This window comes from Musa acuminata, chromosome BXJ1-4 (assembly GCF_036884655.1).
Source record: "Musa acuminata AAA Group cultivar baxijiao chromosome BXJ1-4, Cavendish_Baxijiao_AAA, whole genome shotgun sequence".
Lineage (NCBI taxonomy): Eukaryota > Viridiplantae > Streptophyta > Magnoliopsida > Zingiberales > Musaceae > Musa > Musa acuminata.
The window spans coordinates 5,779,975-5,803,531 of NC_088330.1; the positions used below are offsets into that span (position 1 = coordinate 5,779,975).

At 45.5% G+C, this 23,557-nt stretch overlaps 2 protein-coding genes and 1 pseudogene across 2 annotated transcripts; 2 read left to right on the forward strand and 1 right to left on the reverse strand.

Moving 5' to 3' along the window:
• Window positions 1-650: 650 nt before the first annotated feature.
• LOC135643650 (large ribosomal subunit protein uL1-like) lies at window positions 651-5,031 on the reverse strand. The gene is made up of 6 exons (XM_065160880.1): window positions 4,928-5,031; window positions 4,678-4,715; window positions 3,413-3,632; window positions 2,626-2,791; window positions 1,478-1,683; window positions 651-934 (listed from the first exon to the last, which is right to left on the reverse strand). The coding sequence occupies exons 2-6, from the start codon at window positions 4,680-4,682 to the stop codon at window positions 881-883; spliced, it is 651 nt and encodes a 216-aa protein (XP_065016952.1). The 5' UTR covers window positions 4,683-4,715; window positions 4,928-5,031; the 3' UTR covers window positions 651-880.
• An 808-nt stretch (window positions 5,032-5,839) lies between these two features.
• LOC103980851 (leucine-rich repeat receptor-like serine/threonine-protein kinase BAM1) lies at window positions 5,840-9,877 on the forward strand. The gene is made up of 2 exons (XM_009397372.3): window positions 5,840-8,937; window positions 9,238-9,877. The coding sequence occupies exons 1-2, from the start codon at window positions 6,318-6,320 to the stop codon at window positions 9,636-9,638; spliced, it is 3,021 nt and encodes a 1,006-aa protein (XP_009395647.2). The 5' UTR covers window positions 5,840-6,317; the 3' UTR covers window positions 9,639-9,877.
• Window positions 9,878-15,527: 5,650 nt separating this feature from the next.
• Window positions 15,528-17,356, forward strand: LOC135672351 (uncharacterized; annotated as a pseudogene).
• The last annotated feature ends 6,201 nt before the right edge of the window (window positions 17,357-23,557 follow it).

Below are 23,557 nucleotides of genomic sequence, written 5' to 3' on the forward strand. Positions count from 1 at the left end.
CAATAATGACGATGTGCGGGATAAAAAATGAGACAAAGACGATAACTATCGAGACAACGAGAGATGAGGAAAGAGACGTAAAGATAACAAGATGAATACGATTGTCGGTATAATCAAATATCCAAATTAGGCATATTTTTTATTTTCTTACTTGCTAATGAGAAAATAACTAATCAACATTCGATGATGTCATTTTTTATAGTAAATTAAATGAAAATAAATATGAAAATAAAAAAAATTATATAGAGGGTTAACCTCTTCGTTCACCAAAGAGATCGATTCCCTTACCTTTATTAAAAAATATTTTTTTTTCTTCAATTCCTTTAAATATATTATTAAATTAAAATATGTTATATGTAGTTTTAAAATATTTTTTATTCCTTTAAATGTCAAATCTGGGTGATATAGGGATTTTTTTGACAATGACAAAAAAAAAATTTTGTTCTTTAAAAAAAACTTCAAATTATTTTTAAAAGAAATTTGCCCTCAAATCTGGGTAATATAGGGATTTAGATTTTGAAAACAAAAAATTTGGAAACTGTCTGTACACTACGTAGCTAAGGATTCAAATGCATAACGTGATTTATCACATCACTCAACTCAAGATAGTTAATCAGCGTGGCAAAGAAAATTAGTGGGAGGACACAAAATTCCATACAAATCCATGCATTTGGTGAACCGTCTCTTCCATAACAACAGAAACCAACTAATTTGCAGGTGTTGACACACTCCGTCCACAGTGCACAAATAACAAAATTTTGATTAAAATGACGAAATAGGATCTTCGAAAGTGCTTAATACCCTCAGTCCTTCCATACTGCTTGATAAACAAAAGAAAAGGGAATGCGACAGCAACAATCTATTTCATCCGTGGAGCTGCTTAGAACACTCGATACGGCTTTCCCATGGTGCTCTTCAGGTACAAGCACCTGACCTGTAAGAACATTGCAGTCAGTACTGCAGCATGTAAGACTAAATATTCTCCGTTTTAACATGAGATGGTGACTATCGATCGATTGCACAACAAAAATCTTTAGTAATAAGAGCCATTGTGAACTTCGAGATCCCATGGCTGACAAGTAGTAATAATTATTCATTGATAGAACACTTGAATCTACAAAAAGATATTCCATGTTACAACTATGGTCAAAACTTTCAGTCCTTTCTAGCAGAGGAATACTTAATTGTTATCCAACATATAGGAATACCAACCTTATTTAATAAGCAAAAGACAAATATATATATCATCAAGATAGATAACCAGCTATTAAATACCTATATTCCCTAATTGATCTTGATGAGTATGACATCACTTTCTACACGAAAATCTGTGGATTAGTTCCTATTAGCATCAAATGATATTACCCGAACAAAAAAATCAAGCCTATTTATTTACAAGGAAATGACACAATGATTTAATTAGTTCCATAGCAACTAACATGAAAATAATCCAATTGACAATGACAATTTTACCCACATTTTGCCAGTTCTTCTTCAACAAAGACACAAGGAAATTCACGCTGAGCTGCACATTCTGAAAGATCTGCTTCTCCTCCATCGCACAGTTGCCCACAGCAACTCCCATGCAAAGAACTTTCTTAAGTTGAAATTTTACCATTGCTTTTGTCTCGTTAACCTTAGACTCCAAAGATTCCTGGTGAGTAACCAATGTAGGAAACTTCCCTGCATAACATATCAAAGTCAAAACTGTTATCAGAGAGCAACAAACTATCAAAGAACAGACTCCCCACAGTAGCATATATATAACTAGATCAATCAACAGATTACAAAGATCTTAATACAACAAAACCAAGAAAAAGAAACACATATGAAAACATTACAAGGTTCTCCAAAAATGCTGCCAGATTACCATTTCGAGCTAACATTGAAGTTTACCTTGGCAAGTAAAATGGATAAAAAGCAGTGGCAAAAACAGTGACTGTCCGGCAGTTAAGAAATTCAATTTAATCTTGAAATCCACGTGGATCAACTTCTTTTCCATTAATTTGAAATTGATGGTTATCTTTGCCTATATTCTCATCAGCTATTCATTAAATTGGATCAGAAATCCGTTGCAATCCTATGGCTTTCTAAAAAGGAAATGACTCTATAACAACCTAAAATGTCTGAAACTATACAAGTTAATAAGCATTGAAAAAGACATTGGACAGTTACATTTTTCTGCAATTTTCAGTCTGATTTTCGCAGGGATTTTTGCTAGGTATTTTCCAAAGGGCCTTAAAACTATTTTAGAGTTCAAGCAAGTTAAGCAATTGCAAACATAACCTTCTACACTCTCATCTAACTTTACAATATATGAGCTAAGCTTAAAGGTTCTGTTCTTCTGCATACATCATATCAGATCAAAACAATCCAATAATTACTCTCTGTTATGATTTTTTAAATTCTTATGTTTAGATGGCTTTATAACATAGCCAGTAACTTCTTGAGATTGCTATTGACCTAAAGTCATGTTGTCAGTATTCTGATGCAACACTATTATTCCTTTTCTCACAAAATTAAAATGCAAAAATCCACAGGAAAAACTAAAAATTTGAAAGCTATAACTGCAACATGATATTTCCAAATTACAAAGAAAATAAAAGTTAGTGCTTTAGTTCTTGCCTGCCTTGTTAAGACCAGGGCCAAGGAGACGAGGGATCTGTTTGATAATAGCCTCTGATGCAAGAAAAGCATGGTACTTCTTTGCAAGTTTTTTAACCAACTTTTTGTTTTTGTTCATCTTTTTTAAGCCTTCCACATCCATGTAGTCAAGTCCTATCTTCTCTGCCTAAAGGTGACAACAGCAAGAATTAATACAACACACTGCAAACAGATGCATGAAAACATGAGAATCAGAATCAGACAAGCATCCTAATATGATTCTACAAGAAGATAATATGGAGTTATAGAAGTTCACAGAAAATATTTTTACTACATTTATTTCTGGTTCAATATTGAAATAATGTGAAGAATACCAGATAAAGCAAAATGTTCTATTAGTTTCATCAACAGATAGGTTGTAAGAACCATAGCTTTAATACCACAATCAAAGAGGGCGACAAGTATAGATTTACATGTATGCATATGATGCACAAGTATTGGACATTGTTCATGAGGATAGATACTATAACCTAGGTAACACTAACTGCCATTATATTACAGAATGCATTAAAAATAATAAAACTTGCTCTTAGAGCATTTGGATATATAATGAATCGAAAGTCACTTAAATGATTATTCAGTACAGTATAAATAGTTAAATAAAGTGCTAGGAGCAAGTAAATGATGATGAGAATAGTACAAGCAATCCTTCTCAGATGGATCAGAACAATTCATAATATGGGACCCGTTAATAATTCTTTTACCAAATAAATCTACATGAGAAATATAAACTTCCAATATGCTTTACCTCCTCCACATGTTGAGCATCTCCAAGCATGCAAACCTTCATTTTAGGGCGAGGAATATGGGGTAGCTTCACAGATCCACTGAATCTCTTGTCCTTTTGGGGATCATAATTTTTCAGCCCAATTTGCAACTCCACTGTTTCAGTGAATTTACGTTTCTTCTCCCTAGAATCACCAGCAACTTGGGAGATTGCTTCCCTCAGGACATCACTCTGTAACTTGCTGTAATAATAATGATGAATTCAAAATAGTAAGTTAAACACGATACATACATTCAAAAGAAATAAAGCTTCCCTAAAATTACTGTGAAATAATTAAATCATAATGAAAATGGTAATAGAAAACCAGTGCTTCAAATGAAGATATTTCAAATAATGTAAAGAGTAAACCCACATGATTATTATAGTTGCAGCATAAATAGAAGCAAACAAGAACACAGAAGATCACTTGGTGCGAAAAGCAAAATTAGATTTGTAAAAAAAATAGTACCAACCCGACCATGAGAAGAACCATCTTAGGGTTTTGCGCTATGGAGGAGCCAATCAACAACAACATAGTTGTAAATCCCAACTATTTGGGATTAATTACATGAATCTTTTGGTCATTAATACCCATGTTCATGAGATCTAATATAGTTTTACAATTGTCAGTGACCTAATGCAATTTCATCTGGGCTTATGATCGGCATTGGCAATGTTATAAGAGATCTCGTCAATGACAAATAAAAGCACAACCAAATTCCTCATACAAGTTATATATTAAAAAGGAACATTATAATAGTAATGTGAAGCTCAATGGTTACAATGGCTAACAACCATACTACTTAGTTTGCAAACAATCATAGCGAGGACTGTTGAATATTGCCAGCATGACCATGTTGGTGAGCTATTTACAACATATAATTTCTCTTTCATGCACGAAAAAACACCATGAACATCAAAGAGCAACAGCGTGTATATCTCTAGTAAGTGCTAATAGAGTAAAAACCCAATAACCAAGTCAACGACAACATTGTCCAGAAATCTATTCGAATTTGTTGCCAGATCTTGATGATCGCCCAAAACAAGGGGAAAAAGGGGCAATAATAGAAAAGAAGACACTTTGGCGTTCTGCTCTGTACAAACAACAATTCATGAATGATTCATTTGCGCTACTACTACTAGTAGTAAAAAAACCCTAACAAACAGCTAGTGGATCATGAAACAAGATATCGATCCTAAAAGAACAAGGAAGAGTGACCATCGTGCATAAGATATTCATGTAGCACCTCATTCTTTAGTCGAGAGCCTCTTCCCTCCTTCAAACCTTCAAGAAACCAAAGAAAACGACGTCAGCCCCCCGGCCGAAAACAAATACAAAAGAAAATGTGATGGAATCGCCACCAAGAACGAAGCAAACAGATCTAGTACGCAGCAGAAAAGATTACACGGCGAACTAGATCGCGATTAAAGAATAGATTGCAATAAGCCTAGAGAGGAACATCAAGATGGACCACGACATGGGTGCAGCAGACTCACCGAGAGTTGCGGGAGCGACGACGACGAAGCGGGCGGCGGATGATGGATATATAATGACCTCGCTAGATTTGAACCCTAAATTGCAATCTTCTTTGCCGTTGGATTTGGATCCAACGGATGATACGTCTTCCAGCTTTCTTAAGTAGATGTGCCTTATGCGGGCCTCACAATGGGTCGGGCCGTAACACTGATTGTAAATTCCGGTTCGGCATAGATTGACTCGATTCGAGTCCAAACCTTTTTAGTAATCGGAATACGATCGTTGAAGATATCACTATAGCTGTCGATAAATGTACTAACATTCCACTTCGAACAATCCTTCCATCATTTTTAAATAAAGTAGAATTACGATTGTGGAGTATTTCTTATCGACTGATATGTCGATTTAAGTTATGTGACGAGTAGTCATCGGTTGACTGATCTTCTTATGGCGTTTACTCGTCAGGGGAAAGGAGAAATGGTGGCCTTCTACTGTTGTGTTTTCTCGAGGAACAGCGTCGGCTCCCTGTAGATATATATACGCACTTTGTGGAGGAATCCATGGTTTGGAGTCGGATGCCGACGACGGTGGGCTGCTTCGCATTCCTTGGCTTCACCAAAATCTATTGCTTACTCAAACATGCTAATTAGATTCAGTGCATGCAGTGTTTTGTGCTCGCAATGCATCAAAGATTCGCGACGCCAAGATCAGGTGTCGTTTTGATTTCCAGGATCAGATGACTCCTAAGTTCGATGTTAGATGCCAATAGCTTCTTCGACATTGGCTTCAATTTGTTTGTCCTTTTCTAGGAATGGGCATTACTTGCATCCAAGCTTGTGGAGCCATTGTTCTACTGGTCATGGTTCCATCAAATCATCGGTACTAATAATATCCACACGGCAAAATTCCTCCTCACCCAAAGCCACCCTCCCCTACGGATCTCATCCAGATGCCTGCTCTCCTGCATGCAGAACCAGGTGGGTGTGAAGCACAAGGATCATCTCGCTTGTTCCGTGGCCTCTTGTTTCCTCCACCGTCACCGGCCAGTGCCCGACTCCCTGGCTCTTCTGGTACACTCATAGTTGCCTCCCTCAGCATTATTTGAATGATTACACATAACAAGAGCAACACATCTCTTCTTCCTCTGTCCTCCTCCCCGAGTTCAGACCAAATTTCCAACTCCTCTTCCTGTTACCAACACTATATTAAAAACAAAGAATAGAACAAAGCCCTTCTCGATTCCATAACCCACAAAACCTCCATGAATTCACAAAAAGAATTTAAGTTGCGTCTCCATAAAACCCACGGCGTCCAGCCGACACTCCTCGGTTCCACTACGAAGCTCGGTTTCAAGAGCTCGATAATACCATTAGATAAGATCAAGAATAGGAGTGCGAGACAGACGAGGCAATGGCGTCGCTCCACCGCCGCCGCCGCCACCTCTTCCTCTTCCTCTTCCTCTTCCTCCTCGCCTTAGGGCCATGGGCTGCGGCAGCGTCGGAGGACGTGCCGGAGGCCGACGCCCTTCTCGCCCTCAAAGCCGCCATCCATGACCCCTCCGGGGCCCTCTATGCCTGGAACTCTGCCGACGACCATTGCTCCTGGCCTGGCGTTGCCTGCGACCCCATCCGAGTCTTCGTCCTCTCCCTGGACCTCACCGGTCTCAACCTCTCCGGCACTCTGTCCCCGGCCGTCGGCCGCCTCCACCACCTCGTCAACCTCTCCGCCGCCTCCAATTCCCTATCCGGTCCCCTCCCTGCGGAGTTATCTCGCCTCTCCAACCTCCGCCACCTCAACCTCTCCAACAACCTTTTCAATGGCTCCTTCCCCTCAGCTTTTTCCCGCCTCAAGAACCTCCTCGTCCTCGACCTCTACAACAACAACCTCGCCGGCACCCTACCGCCGGAGGTCTCCAAGCTCCCCAACCTCCTTCACCTCCACCTTGGCGGCAACTTCTTCTCTGGTGTCATCCCGCCGGAGTTCGGCCACTGGGAATTTCTCGAGTACCTCGCTGTCTCCGGGAACGAGCTCGGTGGCCCCATCCCACCGGAGCTCGGCAACCTCACCCGCCTTCGCCAGCTTTACGTCGGCTACTTCAACAGCTTCGAGGGCGGCATCCCGCCAGAGATCGGCGGCCTCTCGGAGCTCGTTCGCCTCGACATGGCCAACTGCGGCCTCACCGGCGACATCCCGCCGGAGCTCGGCAAACTCCAGAACCTCGATACGCTCTTCCTCCAAGTGAACGGCCTCTCAGGCAGATTACCGCCGGAGCTCGGTGGCCTCCGCAGCCTCAAGTCAATGGACCTCTCCAACAACGCGCTCACTGGCGAGATCCCTGGTTCCTTTGCCGATCTCCAGAACCTAACCCTGCTCAATTTGTTCCGGAACAAGCTCCACGGATCTATACCGGAGTTCGTCGGCGACCTGCCAGCGCTGGAGGTGCTCCAGCTCTGGGAGAATAACTTCACCGGCGGAATTCCCCGGCGGCTCGGTCAGAGTGGCCGGCTCCAGATTCTCGACATCTCGTCGAACAAGCTCACCGGGACCCTGCCGCCGAACCTCTGTTTCGGCAACAGGCTGCAAACCCTCATCGCCCTCGGTAACTTTCTATTCGGCTCGATACCGGAGACACTTGGCCAGTGTCAATCCGTCAGCCGGATCCGAATGGGGGAGAACTACCTCAACGGATCGATCCCTGATGGATTCTTCAGCTTGCCCAAGCTCTCCCAGCTGGAGCTCCAGGATAATCTACTCGCCGGCGTGTTTCCAGACACCGGCGCGGCTGCCATCTCTCCGGACCTCGGCCAGATTAACCTCTCCAACAACCGGCTCTTGGGGCCGTTGCCACCGTCTATCGGTAACTTCTCTGGCCTCCAGAAGCTCCTGTTGAACCAGAACCAGTTCTCCGGCGGCATCCCGCCCGAGATTGGAAGGCTTCAGCAGCTGTCTAAGGTGGATTTTAGCGGCAACCAGTTCTCCGGTCCGATAGCACCCGAGATTAGCCGGTGCAAGCTTCTAACTTTCGTGGACCTCAGCCGCAACAAGCTCTCCGGCGAAATCCCACCGGAGATTGCCGGTATGAGGATCCTGAACTACCTGAACTTGTCTAGAAACCAGCTCGAAGGGAGCATTCCGCCGTCCATCTCCACGATGCAGAGCCTCACGGCGGTCGATTTCTCCTACAATAACTTCTCCGGCTTAGTCCCCGGCGTCGGCCAGTTCAGTTACTTCAATGCGAGCTCGTTCGTTGGCAATCCCGAACTCTGTGGGCCGTACCTCGGTCCCTGCAGCTCTATGATTCATGGTGCCGGCTCTGTTCATGCAAGGGTGCCACTTTCAGCCTCCTCTAAGCTGCTGTTGGTCATTGGTCTCCTCATCTGTTCCGTTGCCTTTGCGATGGCCGCCATCATGAAAGCGCGGTCTCTAAAGAAGGCCAGCGAGGCCCGAGCGTGGAAGCTCACGGCTTTCCAGCGTCTCGGCTTCACCTGCGACGACGTCTTGGATTGCCTCAAGGAGGAGAACATCATCGGTAAAGGCGGGGCGGGTATCGTGTACCAGGGCATCATGCCCAACGGTGAACGGGTGGCGGTGAAGCGGCTCCCCGCTATGAGCCATGGCTCGTCGCACGACCATGGGTTCTCGGCCGAGATACAGACGCTCGGCAGGATCCGGCATCGCCACATCGTCAGACTCCTGGGTTTCTGTTCGAACCACGAGACCAATCTACTGGTCTACGAGTACATGCCCAACGGGAGCCTGGGGGAAGTTCTTCACGGTAAGAAGGGCGGCCATTTACTCTGGGAAACCCGGTACAAGATTGCGGTGGAGGCGGCCAAGGGTCTCTGCTATCTTCACCACGACTGTTCGCCACTGATCCTGCACCGGGATGTGAAGTCCAACAACATCCTGCTCGATTCAAACTTCGAAGCCCACGTCGCAGATTTCGGGCTCGCCAAGTTCCTGCTGCAGGACGCCGGTGCCTCCGAGTGCATGTCGGCCATCGCCGGCTCCTACGGCTACATTGCTCCAGGTAACTTAGTCATCAATTTCTCGCAATCGGATTCCATCGATGGTCCAGTTATGGAAGTCAAAATGAATCCATGCATGGAAAGCGTTCATTTGGCCAACCATGAATGGTTCGTGGTCGCGTGCTCTGTTTTCTCAGGGTCTAATTACGTTAGTGTGCCTTTCCATATCATTAGGTTACGAATCAAGTCCGGGGTGTAGAACGCCTGTCCTGCTCTTATACGAGGGCTAAAGTGGCATTCCATCGACAGTCGGACTACCGGAGATAGTTCTTTCGATTGACTCCTTTTTGTTGGTCCCGCAGAATACGCATACACGTTGAGGGTGGACGAGAAGAGCGACGTGTACAGTTTCGGCGTGGTGCTTCTGGAACTGGTGACCGGAAGGAAGCCGGTGGGCGAGTTCGGTGAAGGCGTCGACATCGTCCAATGGGTTCGAAAGATGACGGACTCCAACAAGGAGGGAGCGCTGAAGATTCTGGATCCCAGGCTTCCCACGGCCCCCCCGGACGAGGCCATGCACGTCTTCTACGTCGCCACGCTGTGTGTACAGGAACAGAGCGTGGAACGCCCCACGATGAGGGAGGTTGTCCAGATTCTTACGGATCCGCCGAAACAGGGAGAAGACCGCGAGACGCCCATCAAGGAAGCGGAGCAGCAGCAAGCAGCACAAAGCACACCACCGCCTGATCTCCTCAGCGTTTGAATTGCTGGGGATCCAAAAGTTTTGCTCCACGCAGGGCTGGGGAGAACTCTTCTCTACGGCTGAAGCGGTGGGGGGTTTAGGTTACTAGGCAATTTGGTTTCAGGTCCTCTATTGTGTGCGTGATCCTCGTAGCTCTTCACATGCTGTGCTGCAGGTGGTGATGGTTGTGTAGACATCAAGGAGAGTTGTGGTTCTCTGTTGCCTGTTCATGGAAATTAGTAGGATGAAAAGTTTATGGATATCATCCTTGTGTGTGAGGGTGTAGGAGAATGTTTCCAAAGCTCGACTGAGTTGCTTTGACTCCCTGTGGTCTAAACAAAAAAAAGGAAGAGTTCTATAGAAGGGTTTAATGACAGGGAGAGATTTGGGTGGAATTTTCTATTTTTATTATTATTATATGTATTTTAATAATACATATATCATTATAGGTCAATAGATGACCAAAACAACGTAAGAAACACGAAACACGTCGACTATTTAGAGACATGAGGAAAGGGGAAACATATCTTCCAAAATATTCTTAAGGAATCAGAATTGACTTGTTTCAACGAGTCAACCTTCCAAAGACCACGAAGCAAAGCAAAGACATCGGCCATTACAAGAAAGTGGAGGAAATATAGCTACTACTAACGCACAGAATCGAGAGATCTTCTGTCTAAATCAAAACCATGTTGATAATATTCTCAATGGCATATTTGAATGCCGAATCCTGTCATATTTGATTCATGTCAATCAAACCCATGTCGTGTAACATTACACTTGTATTCACCTAAAAGCCTACTTGAATCCATATCAATGGCATATTTGATTTGTCCGTTGATGCATTTTAAATAATCACCACTATCAAAAATAAAATTAAATAACTAGACAAATTTAATCTAAAAAATTAATAAAATTTAACCTGACATATTTATATGTTTAAAATGATAATTCAAACTAAGAAAAGATTATTCTATCTCGTCTTGACTATCTTTGTTTAACTTGGTTAATATTGAAAATCCTTCCTTCTGTATAAATATGAGAGAGATATGTTAATATATTTAAGTTTTTTATTTTTTCAATAAAGCTCTTATCTTCTATTATTTTCATCATGGTATCAAAGCAGTGAGAAAAGCGAAGCTTCGCTCTTGCCTTCGGCCAGTGACCAACATTGTTGAGAAAAGCAAAGCTTCGCCTTTGCCTTCGGCCAGCGACCAACGCCACTGTAGCCAAATTCCTAAGAGGCTCTGTGGCCAATCTTTATCTTCCTCACCGCGATAGTCTTCGTTGATTTGCCAACAATCGACGGACTTAAGGAGAACGAAGGGTGGACTTAAGGGGAATGAAAGGAACGCATGTGCCCTCACAGTAATAGCAATCGCAGCAACAGCAGCGATCTGCTCTTGCTCTACTCACAAAGCCTCTCGCTTGTAAACTATTCTTTACGTCGATCCAAGATTAGTATCATTGACAGGAGGAAAATCCTCTATTCTATTGAGGAAAATCCTTCCTCTTAATCTGTATAAATAAGAGAAGGACATGTGTATTTAAGTTTTTTCACTTTTTCAATAAAGCTTCTTCGATAATTGTTCTTATCTTCTATTATTTTCATCAAATACTAATCCATCAAGCTAGCGATAACTCTCCATTAAATAGACTTGAATGTATCGAAATACCATGCCTATTTACGTACTTATGATGACAATTTAAGCTAGAAAATGTTATCCAATCTTTTCTATAAGACTCATCTAATTAATCAATTCATAACTCCAATCTTATATACTCAGTACAAAGTAAGAGATAAAATTAGTAATTTAAATATAATTTAATATTTTACATAGATTATATTTAAGTAGATAATAGTAATTTTATTTTACAATTTAAATTTAAACCTTACATATTAAGTTTAACTTATTCAACTTGATTACACTATATGCTATTCAATTTTCAACTTGAGAACAACTTGTAGTTTCATCTTTTGAACTGATTGTACAGATGAATTTTCTTTCAAGTAAGATGTTTATTTAAAGATAGACCAAACAGGAACATTCACATGCCACCTATGTACTTGCCGTGTTTTGCGCAGCAATGGCCTGTCACTTCATGCCCTTCTCTTCTCCATCGTAATCAACCAGACTTTATTGTTGTTTATTATTATTGCTTTTCCACTGACTTTTTGTTCCTTGTGACGCGCAGTGCTCGCCGAAGCATTCCTTCTTGCTTCATCAACCTTCACGGCAGGAGTCACCTGCTCAATGGAGAGACCGCACGCGCAGCTTGCAGCCGCCTAAAGGAACCCTGCTCTTTATGGTTTCGTAAAGGAGAACAGTCTCCCACGTACAACCCGGACGGCAGTAAACCCACTGAGGCCGAGAGTTTAGGGATCCTCTTTTATCTCTGTTCCTAGTGCCTACATTTCCCTTTAGAAATAAAAATAAAAATCTTTTATTCTTTTTCTCTAATGTCTCTCCACCTTTATACGGACTTTAGCATCGACGAGGATGCTGTGACATGACCTAACTGAGTTGAAATCATAGTTGATCGGAGTACCATCAATTAATAGGCCAACAGTACGCCGCAGAATGCGATTCTATACTTGGTATCTGAGGAAGTATGATCTAAGAAACCCGTTTATTATCCCCGAAAATGAGGGACAGAACTGCAGGACCATTTGCTTCCTTTTGTTTGCTAGATTACAGTTTATATCAGTTCATTTGGGCTACAGATTCTTCGCACTTGGGTGGAAAGATTTCTGCCATCAAATCAGCTCCCGTAGAAAAGGAAAGAAAAAAAAGGAAGAGGAATGCATTAATTATAGTACAACATCTCTTCCAGCTTTAAATGTGTGTCTGTGCTTGCACCTGCATCTTCCCACGTGCATGCGTACTTGGCGCAGGCAACTCGAGCAGCTTCAGTCGCTTACCGAAAAAGCTGTAAGCAGAGTCAGTCTACTTACAATCCCTGCAATGAAAGACAACTCAGATAACGACGCATCACCAACACTAGGCAGCAGAGTCGAACCAAACAATGTCAGATTGCTACCAACCAGAAAAGATAAGCGTAAGGTGCCGGCTTCATCTCTGCTCTGCTTCCTTGCAATGGGGTAGCTCTCGAGTCATTTACCTGGACGATCAACACAAAAGAGAAGAAACAGCTAGAATGCATTGAGTTTACTACTGCATGTATCTACTACACCTTGAAGGCCTCGTTCTGCGGGTTCGTATCTCCTGAAGGCATGGCGTTATGTGGAGAGATGACACCGATCGAGACGCACAACAACAGGGATGGACCACGGCTTCCATCCCTGTCCTCATCTTGTAGTTCTCGCCGCCCCGCCCATCTGCCGTTTGCCATACTAATATGAACCGGTGGCAGCAGTGGATACTGCCCGCAAGCAGCAATCGTGCTGCTCTCTCACGAGGAGTCCCGCCCACTACCACATCGGCCAACAACAAGAGGCAGTCATGCACGTCAGCATTTCCCCGTGTGTCAGCGTATCGCACTGGAAATGGGACCTGGATAAAGCTTGATTCGAGTCGAGGATGCCAACATGGTGCGACTGGAAATAGGCACGGGAAATATGTGCAGCCTTATCGTGACACCTATAAAGCCAAACCTTTCCCACCAACTTTAAAGGATGGGAGACGAAAGCATTCGAAGCCAGAAGGTCATGTGACTCACAGGACGTAAGAGGAAGGGACAGCATCCAGCCGATGCAGCCCCACCCCATTTCCGTGTCCCGAGACGTGTCGAAAGACTCGAGGACAGAGAAGAGGAATGGGTATGCACTCAACAGCGAATGAGAATTAGAGGTACTGTGGCAACGTGGACTCCAGCCTGTGATGCAGTCGCGTACTGTTTCAGCTTTTGTGACCTGTCCTCTTTCAATCATTCAAGCGTACATCCAAAAGCCTATACGTTCTTGTCATCTTCCCATGGGCTCTAATTGATCCAGCCTTTTAGACCCTGCTACGAGAGAGGAGGTTCGTCGCTGAGCATTCTATGATGAAGACAAGTAGAACAAACAGTCTATGATCTCATGCTATATATGCATCTAAAAATCTCCTCACTTCATCACCTTGACAATCTCTACTTTGGTAATCAATCAATAGAGGGCTTACAAGAAGACATGGATTCTCTGCATCATCCGCTGACTTCTCTTACGAAAGAGAACAGAGATCATGCCGCCTGCTCTCTTGGGATCCATTGTAAGAACTAATGAGCGACGGAGAGAGCAGCACAGCAGATGGTGTTGGTGTTGCCATGTGAATTCACATGTCCTCTACATCACAAGTCCATATCCAAGACGTTCTTGACAAAGGGTTGGATCGATCTGATAAGTCCACCACTTCCCAAGTTTGAGATTCAGAAAATGTAGCAGCGAGCGAAACAGAAGCCAAGAACAGCTACCGACAGGTCGGGGTGGGAAGATTTCACTTTGGTGAAAGGCTGGAGTTATCGAAGCATGGGCACGAGCGAGGATTCCGAGGGCAGAAAAGGGCGCTCCTCGCCAAGAGCCAAACGCCAACCAGCTTGCTCCAATCGCCACTGATATATCATCAGAGATCAAGAATCCGAGAACTTGATTCATATCGTTATCATCTTTTTCTGTAAAGATATTTTACTCCATCTTTCTCTCTCTAGCAACAATATGTCACAGATACATTATTTGATCTTCTCATGATTGATAGGAGACTAATCAATCAATCAATATTTAAAATCTTCCATCATATTTTTTGTTATATTTTCATTTTTTTATTTCTTGAGTAGACAAAATGAAAATTTTTATTGCATTCTTTTTATTTCTTGCCAATTTATGATATATACAAAATAATTTTTATACTAATTAAAATTATTTAAATAAAATGATAGACTAAATTGGTTCCGTATCACATGATCGTTTTTGCAAACTCAAATTATCCCCCTGAAACAAATAGACAAAAATCTAAAAGTTAGAAAGAGAACCAAATGTAGCCCAAGAGTCGATCTCCACCGTTATGTGGAGGCTATGACATTGTACACAGTGGTAACCAAAGTATATTGGCCCATCATAATCATGATAAGCTAAGATGGGCTCTAAAGAAGTTTAGAGCCATGACAAATTCAAACGGTCAGTAGTCCATGCATGCATGCTGGATAACAGAGCATGGCGGTTGTGGTCGGTAGCCATTCTACGTCGTTGACTGCTGAGACTTGGTCGTGTGCGAGGTTGAACGGTTCAAAGGGAAGATGACCCTATGGGAAGGGAAAGATCCCACTTTTATCACACACACACACACACACACATTATATATATATATATATATATATATATATATATATATAGAGAGAGAGAGAGAGAGAGAGAGGCTTGTTCTTTGTCGATGTTTGTTTCATTTGAGTTCATCTCTGCCCTTGCAATATTTCTTACCTCTCTTCTAGAATCCGTGCAGCTAGGTCGGTCCGCTATGCTTTAAAGCGTTGTTGAAATGTCTGCTACATGACTCGGCATGAGTTGACAGAAACGAAGAAACTGGTTTTCTTCGTCTCTCGTTCTTTATGGTCGCCGGCACTTGATTGTGTTGTCGTAAAGGAGCCTGTTGAAGCTTCTTAATTGTGCTGTTGATTTGCTTAGCAGCTCAAGAAAAGTGCGGCTTACTTCATGACATGGAATTGGTCAACCAGCCCACGTTCTCAACAAGAAGGTGAGGCCTGCTTCTTCTGGTGGAGGTGAAGACTACCATATATAGGAGGGATTACAATAGATATCGTTGCCCCCATGAGTTGGGAGGGGAAATAGATGTGGTGATGTGTTGCATGAACTGCGAACATTTTCTATGCACATACGTGCATTATGTATGTTTATGTTAAATGTTTCAGGTCCTGATTCAAATCACTAAACTCACAACGACACACCATGGTGGTATTTATACATCAAGAGGTCCATTACTGTTGTCGTCCGTCAAGTCGCGATTGGAATGGGGACGTAAACTCGCGCCTCGCCTACCTTAATTGTTAGCCATCTGGCTCTTATCGCATGGGGACGCAACGTGCCCCTGATACACGGGCGGCTCCCGTTTTAATACGCCGCTTCGTCTTCGCGAAGGAAACGGAACGGGTCCCAACGGTTACTTGGTCAACGATAGCCAGTCCGAGATTGCTCGCGCTGATACGATCATCCCCCGCTATTTAAACCCTATCCTCTCTCTCTCTCTCTCTCTCTCTCTCTCCAAACGCCGTTGGTAGCCTCGCTCCCCCGTCAACCTCGCACAAAGCAATTGCCACCGCCTCTATTTCCGTCGGATGACGACCACCGCATCCACGGACGGGAGAGTCGACGCCGATCCGAGGCTGCCGTCACCACGGCGCCGCGTGTGCTTCTCCTTCGCCGCCTACGCTAAGGCCGTCGTCGCCCACCTCCGCGCCTCCGGCGTTCCAGTCGCCCCCGGCCTCTCTGACGCCGAATTCGCCGCCGTCGAGTCTGCCTACGGCTTCAAATTCCCACCCGATATCCGCTCCGTCCTCTGCGAAGGCCTTCCCGTTAGCCCCGGATTTCCCAATTGGCGGTCAGCCTCGCCGCAGCAGCTCCGCCTGCTCCTCGGCCTCCCCGCCACCAGCATCCTCCACGAGGTCACCTCGGGGGGCTTCTGGCCCAGGGCATGGGGCCCGAGGCCACAGGACCCCAGCGTCGCAGTTGCCGCTGCTAAGGTCGTACTGCGCCGGGCCCCATCTCTCGTACCGATCTACCGGCACTTCTACATGCCCGCTTCGCCGAGCCTCCCTGGGAACCCGGTGTTCTACGTACGAGGCGGCGACGTCAGGCCTGCGGGACTCGACCTCGCGGACTTCTTTCAGCGCGAGCGGCCGCGGGGGTGGACGGCGGGTGCCCTGGCGCCGGCTTGGGTGGCGACGTCGGCCAGGAGGGTGGAGGTTTGGACGGAGCTGTCGGAAGAGAAGGTGTGGCAGGAGCGGAAGCGGGGCGGCTCGCCGTGGGAGGTTAGGGTGGATGAGATGCTGAAGCAGGCGGGGCAGCGGCTGAGAGAAGGGGGATGGAGGGACGAGGAGGTGGGGGAGATGGTTTTGTGGGGATCAGACGGGTACGGGATTGGGGCGTCCGCCGCGTGACCCGGCGGCAGTGCTGAGAGACCAGGAGGGCGTGCTGCGTCAGCTGCAGCTGCTCTCCCTCGCGTTGCTTCGCAGCGGGTGGGGCGCCGACGACGTCGTCGAGTCAATGGGATGGGCGAGCGTGGAGCGAAGCGAGGGCGATTAAGGTGACATGGGATGTGGGCCCTCGCAAAGTGAGAGAGACACACATCCAAATGGCGCCACACCAGTGGACACGATTTAAATCGCAACGCAAAAACAGCGCTTCTCCCAACGCCATCAGAAAACATTGTGGGTGACGGTGATCCCGTGAACTGTGAAACCAGATCGGAATCTTTAGTGCCAAGAAATCGAAGGGGCTTTAATTACCTCCCAACACTTGCAATTACTCTACTTGTTCTGTATTATATTTCATAGAGCAAAAAACATATATACATATACTGGCCATGCCACCCCGAAGCCTTTGGGATGCCGTTGTGTCCTGCGGTCACTGATCACGTAATAGAAAATGAAGATGACAAAAAAACGTTAGGAAAATGCCAGCGCACATGTGCGTTCACAAATGCCGCCGGCACGCGATTGATTCCCTTCACGGAAAAGGTTTGACGATCTATTGGCGTGTGAGAAAACAAAGTTCAGCTACCATTCGCATGGTCTTCATCTCGGACACTCGCGTTATAATGAACGCTGGCATTTGAAGCCGAGTCAAGGAAGAATTCGGATTATATATATATATATATATATATATATATATATATATATATATATATATATATATATATATATATATATATATATATATATATATAATTTTGATATGATCCATATCCGTTTGTGTAGAATTATCTGAGGTGTCTTTGAAGTGAAAACATCGAACTTTCGAGATGTCTCCTTGATGAAGTGAAAATATCATCCATATTTGTTTCGCAACCTGATGCCTTTGTAGCCCAAGCTAGTAACCCGAGTTATGTGAGTTATGAGCGTGAGTGATCAAAAGATGATTTCCCCCTTTCATTATATTGAATATGAGCTTTTATACTTGGACGTAAAATAATAGAATATTTTATGAAATATTCTATGGTGAGGCAACCTCGAGCTATCTCTAACAGTCTCTCCTTGACCTCTTATCCATACGGACAATAAGGAAAGGGACAATATATAATTATCTACTTTAGACCTTTTACTAACATGGGCAGACAAGTGGAAGGTGGCCTTCATCTTCCTCTACCACCCTAAACACCCCGTGACAGTCACATATTGGATAACGATTAGGTAACGATGCACTCTATATTATTTGTTCTCCCTAAGGTGTGTTTCGGGACTCTTGTAAGAGGGATCCAAAGTGTAGCATTTAGTTCTTCTGGCACATCGAGCTTATGCCTCTTTGATTGATTCTTCAACTTCGTGCATTAGGCCAACGCTGACAAGGTACGAGGGCGCCTACTTCTTAAATTAATGACCATGTCCATCGGTAAGAGGTTGCTTGTTATCAACAAGCTCTCCTTAATAGAGGATTAATCTCTGCTAATGTTAACATAACCCTTTTTCAAGTGTGGAGGACCATGGGCGAGGGATGCAAGCACCACCGGTTGCAATCCATCAATAACCCATCCCTTGTATCGTTAAGGGACACTTTGATTGGATGGGGTTGAGTTTTTGACCATCGCATATCTTCCTAACCTAGTTGGGTTTATTGACTTCTATGACTTGGGCAGAGGAGGGGGTCAAGTTTTCCGACCTCCATGCCTCAACCTTGACCATATGTAACGGACAAACTTCTAAACAAGATGTTGGATGTAATGCTTATGTCTGTCCGTTGTCTTTAAGCACGTTTATACCTTGTACAGCAGGTAGAGGGGCGGCCGAAGGCTAAATAGTCCCATGTTAGTTGGGTTGGTGACCTCTTTAGGCTTGTAAATAAAGGTTGTCATGTAGACACGTTCGAGAGCTTTTCGGTCTGTAATGGACCATTTTACCCTTTGTTGTGCCACTGTTCAGGGCTTGTAAAGTCTGTTCGTAATTTGCATTGTCTATGAAGTATTTTTCAGACATGTCTGCTTGTGGATCCCGATTGAGGCGTTCTTTTTAACCCGTTCTCTCTTTGGTTGGCCCTAAGGGACAATGGGAGGCTTCGGGGGGGCTGACCTTTGCGGACGGACACGCAAGGGTGCCGCACGACTTAGGCAAATCCAGCTAAGTCCGTGACATTATGGAATCAGAGCGGGACAAGCACTCATAGAAACACTTGACATGCAAACATGGGGGACCTAGCGGGGCTGCGTTGAGGGCAGTCAGCAACGCGCGACCATTTGAGGGAAAACGGGCATGGAGATGTAGGGAAAAGAGTCGCTTAGAGGAGCGGGCATCTAACATTGGCATTCAGGGGAATGGCCAACCCTTCGCGCAAGAGGCACCATGAGAATAGGTAAGCTTGGAAGAATTCGGAGCGCACAAAGGTTGGGATGGCTGAGTTTGAGCTACGGCTCAACGTTGACAACTATACTTGATGGTGCTCTAGGCAAGCGAGGCGCTTGGCAAGAATGAGACCATCCAAGGTGGAATTAGTTGCTCAACGACCAAAAGAGTTATGCAAAGCTCACAGAGGTGAGGGGAATTGCTAACTCGAAGAATTTGGTACTCATGCATGGGCTTGTATGCGGACGATGGAATGTTCGTGGCCATCCCAAGGTGACCGAGACTCGGCGCCATAGAGCATTGAAACTTTCTCTTCGGCATGCGAAGGATACGTCCGGAGGAGGCTGAAGTGTGCAACGAGTTCAGCATGTTGCTAGACCTTGAGGGGTGCAGCGGTGGTTGTATTGACGTGGAGGCGCAATCTAGCAAGTGTGTCTGCAGGAGGCAGAACAATGCACAGTTTGTTCAGCAGATCAGAGTAGTCCAAGGGGATGGTGGTCTCCAAAACGAAGAGAGATATTGCTCCAACGGGATAGTTATCCAGGAGGGATAAGTCTCGGCACTCCAGAGGGAGAATCATGTGAGACGGACTTCACATGTTGAGGAGGAGTACCTCACGAACAACAACTCCACGAAGCTCAATGGACCGAGCAAGCAGCGAGGAGTTGCCGCATGATCTCGCTCGAGAGAATGCATTGGTGGATGCATTGCGAGATCAAGTGGGGGAGCGACCTGAAGCAACTTAAATGAAGGCACACTTAGAGTCGATATGAAGATCGGACTCAAGGGAGGGTTGACCCGTGGAATGGTGGGTGCGAGGGCCACCATCGACTCAATGCAAAAACGAGGAGCGGAGCAACTTGGGTGTAACTTGGCGAAGTACCCAAGCCGCCTGAAAGGAGCCAGTAGAGAAGTTGGAACATGGAGCAGAAGCATAGTGCTTTCCTTAGACAGAGGTCAAAGACATGAGCTCTTGCAGAGGCAAGGGTAGGATCATGTTGTTCCATGGGTCCTTCATTCTGACGGAGCGGACTCATCTTGCATGGTGCCAAAGACGAAGGGAGGTTCTGGACACATGCACCTTATCTCGGAGGAGCATTTGATGGAGGAACTAAGGCGACTCAATTTGCGGAGGCGAAGTTGGGTTCAGAAGGCCTTAGCACGGGGCAAGAGGACGCAGAGGCGGGTACTCTTGAAGAATATGCCACAGTGTTGCCATTCAAGTTGCCATGAAGGAAGCAGTGCGCAGCGGAGATTGTGCTGGTAGGAGCAGACGCCCAGGATCCAGACAATGATGCACAAGTTATAGTAAAGTCGGAGGACTTCGGGAGCTACTAGGCGACGGACTATCCTAGAGCGGTGCTTCATCTAGGTGTGACCCAGGAGTGGGTGGATGAAGGTCGATTGCCAGAGGAGCGAACAAAATCGAAGGTGGAAGGGACCCTGCGATGTATTGGCAGAGGCCACACATGGAGGGTTCACAATTCGAGTTTATTCCACAAGGATCAGAATGCAATGGAGATGCCACCAGGAGGCGATATGGTGCAGCAGATCGTGGTGGAACAGTTCGTGGCAATGCAACACACACGACATTGTCCCATGAGGGATGAGATCATATGGAGGTATGATCGGGAGCTACTGGGAGCTCCGCTTTGGTGAACAACACGACGGCAAGAAGGGCTATGGATTCAAGGAGTGAAGGCCATGGTACCGCAAAGGCGGGTCTTCCGGGCGTGCACCGAATTTTGCATCGGATGAAAACCTTGGTCATCAGCATATGGGGGCTGTGTTCCACCAAGGGAAAAGTTCGAATGCAAGTACCAGTGAGTTCCATGGGAGGGACTTGATCATACAGAAGTATGATCGAAGCAGCTGGAGAGTTGGACTGCTCCAGAGCTCATATTCGCTTAAGGGAGCCCGACAAGTCAGAGGACAAGGTCGAGTAAGCGAACGTTGCTACCAAGGAAGCTAAGGAGAACAGAATCGGTGCTAACTCTACAACGTGATGGCAGAGGCCATGCTTGGGAGTTACAGTTTGTCTTTCCATCGACCAAACGGACTGCTTGGAGAACACAGTGGTGTTGAAACAGGGGGTCGAAAGGGGCGAGGAAGCGACGACGAGTCCAGAGGGACTTAGCTACCCAAAATCAAGCATCAGTCAGAATGGAGGTGGACTCAGAGGAGTGCCACAGAGACATTTCTACTGATCATGCAGAAAAGGGATACAGAGGCGAGGCGACGGATAGTAGGGCCATGGGCATGCCAGCGCCATGGTACCGCAGAGGCGGGACTTCCGTGCAAGTCATTGATCCCTTGCTCTCATGGAGGGAGAGCGCTTGGTCGTGAAAGGGGCCGGGGAGGTGGAGCATGCAGAGGCAATCTCCAAGTATCGAGACAAGGCTGAAGGGCAGAGGCCAAGAAACTTCGTAAGACCGGTGTCAACAAGTTTCTCATCAAGATAGCCGTAAGTGAAGGACTTCGGGTCATGCAAGAGTGCACGACCAAGGAACGAAGCAGGCAGTACGCGGTGCTGTACCTTTGCTACTCAGTGGAGTAGGCGGCAGGGTTGATGGAGAAGACGGTACAATCCCAAAGGCGACCTCATCTATCAGAGAATTACTCCAAGTTGGGGTGAAAACTTCCCGCATTCCAGAAGTTCGATGGCATTGAGAAGGTGAATCACAGTAGCCAACTCAACGCAAGGAGTGCAAACACTTCAAGTGCTTCAGAAGTGTGAGCAAAGAGCAGGCGAAGACTAGTAACCAGCTCGATGCATGAAGTACAACCTCGAGGAGGCGGGCGAAGTCAAAGTAACCTTTGCCTTCTCAACTCTTAAGAAAATGGGCGAAATCGAGTACCCCAGTTCTCTTATCTATCCAGCAGAGGAGCTCTGCACAAGTTCAAAGACCCTTCGAAGATAATGGAAGACAATAGTTGTCAAATCCTCACCAACGGTGATCAGTGCTACTGAGAGTAGATCGTCCGCTTCATTTCTCAACGAAATGCCAATCGAAAGCGGAAGTGATGCGAACCTACTTGGATGTGACAACTAACTGAAAGAAGAGTCAATGAGCAGATTTTGTGGAGGAAGGACCCAAAACTTCAGAAGTTTGCGAGGCGATGCTCGTTAAAGCTCCAACAAGCATCCACCCAATTCAAGCAGCATGTGGAAATTTTGAGAGACTGGCGCAGAAAAGATGGTCTTTTCCTTCATTTGGTGGATCCGCAAGAATCGACAAGGATCAACACAACTCAGCCAACCCCACACCAGAGTCAGAGTCATTGGCGAGTTGAAGCAGCATGGCGGATCAAAGGTTCGACTACTCAGAAACAGCAGCGGAGAGCAGCTGGGAGCCAGGAGGCGCATTGCAGCTGGAGCAGAAGATTGAAGACTCAGCAAAGGCGAAGGGTTGCAGTGTTCACAAAGGCTTCGACGAGGACGTCGAAGGGATAAGTGGGGGAGAATGTAACGGACAAACTTCTAAACAAGATGTTGGATGTAATGCTTATGTCTGTCCGTTGTCTTTAGGCACGTTTATACCTTGTACAGCAGGTAGAGGGGCGGCCGAAGGCTAAATAGTCCCATGTTAGTTGGGTTGGTGACCTCTTTAGGCTTGTAAATAAAGGTTGTCATGTAGACACGTGCGAGAGCTTTTCGGTCTGTAATGGACCATTTTACCCTTTGTTGTGCCACTGTTCAGGGCTTGTAAAGTCTGTTCGTAATTTACATTGTCTATGAAGTGTTTTTCGGACATGTCTGCTTGTGGATCCCGATTGAGGCGTTCTTTTTAACCCGTTCTCTCTTTGGTTGGCCTTAAGGGACAATGGGAGGCTTCGGGGAGGCTGACCTTTGCGGACGGACACGCAAGGGTGCCGCACGACTTAGGCAAATCCAGCTAAGTCCGTGACACATAGGTGAGGAGAGGGATGGATTTCTTAACCACCATATATTGAGTGAAGGAGGGAGTTGGTGTTAGTTTGGCAAGTCCCATAGTCCCACATCGGGAAAATTAGACTTGTTGTCTCGTCTTGGAACTATAAATAAAGGCCTGGGCTTTGAAGTCAGATGTACCACAGGCAGCACAAGAGGCACCACAAGAAAACCTGCTTACGGTTTGGGTTTTTCTTGTTTAGTAAGCTGAAGGTGTTTTATGGCCTAGGAACATCTTCCTAAGGCATTTGTAAGTGTCCCTCTTTTATAGTAGTAATTTGCTCCTCTTTCGTTTGTGGATGTAGGTCAATTGACCGAACCACATATATCTGGTGTTCTGGTGTTCTTGTCATTTTTATTCTTTCCGCTTTATTGTCTTTGTTGTGTTGCCAAAATTATCCTTTGGTAAATTTCCTGGGGGTAGTTCTAACAAACTGGTATCAGAGCCTGGTTCTGGGATCTTTTGGCAACGATGACAATAACAAAGATTGTTGTCGAGAAATTCGATAGA

Bases quoted from the DNA above. Each gene is read 5' to 3' on its own strand.
- LOC135643650 (XM_065160880.1), bottom strand. The intron at 2,792-3,412 runs GTAAAGCATATT...TGTCACCTTTAG, and splicing joins ATGCTCAACATGTGGAGGAG to GCAGAGAAGATAGGACTTGA. The intron at 1,684-2,625 runs GCAAGAACTAAA...TATGTTATGCAG, and splicing joins CCCTGGTCTTAACAAGGCAG to GGAAGTTTCCTACATTGGTT.
- LOC103980851 (XM_009397372.3), top strand. From the start codon at position 6,318: ATGGCGTCGCTCCACCGCCGCCGCCGCCACCTCTTCCTCTTCCTCTTC. The intron at 8,938-9,237 runs GTAACTTAGTCA...TTGGTCCCGCAG, and splicing joins CTACGGCTACATTGCTCCAG to AATACGCATACACGTTGAGG.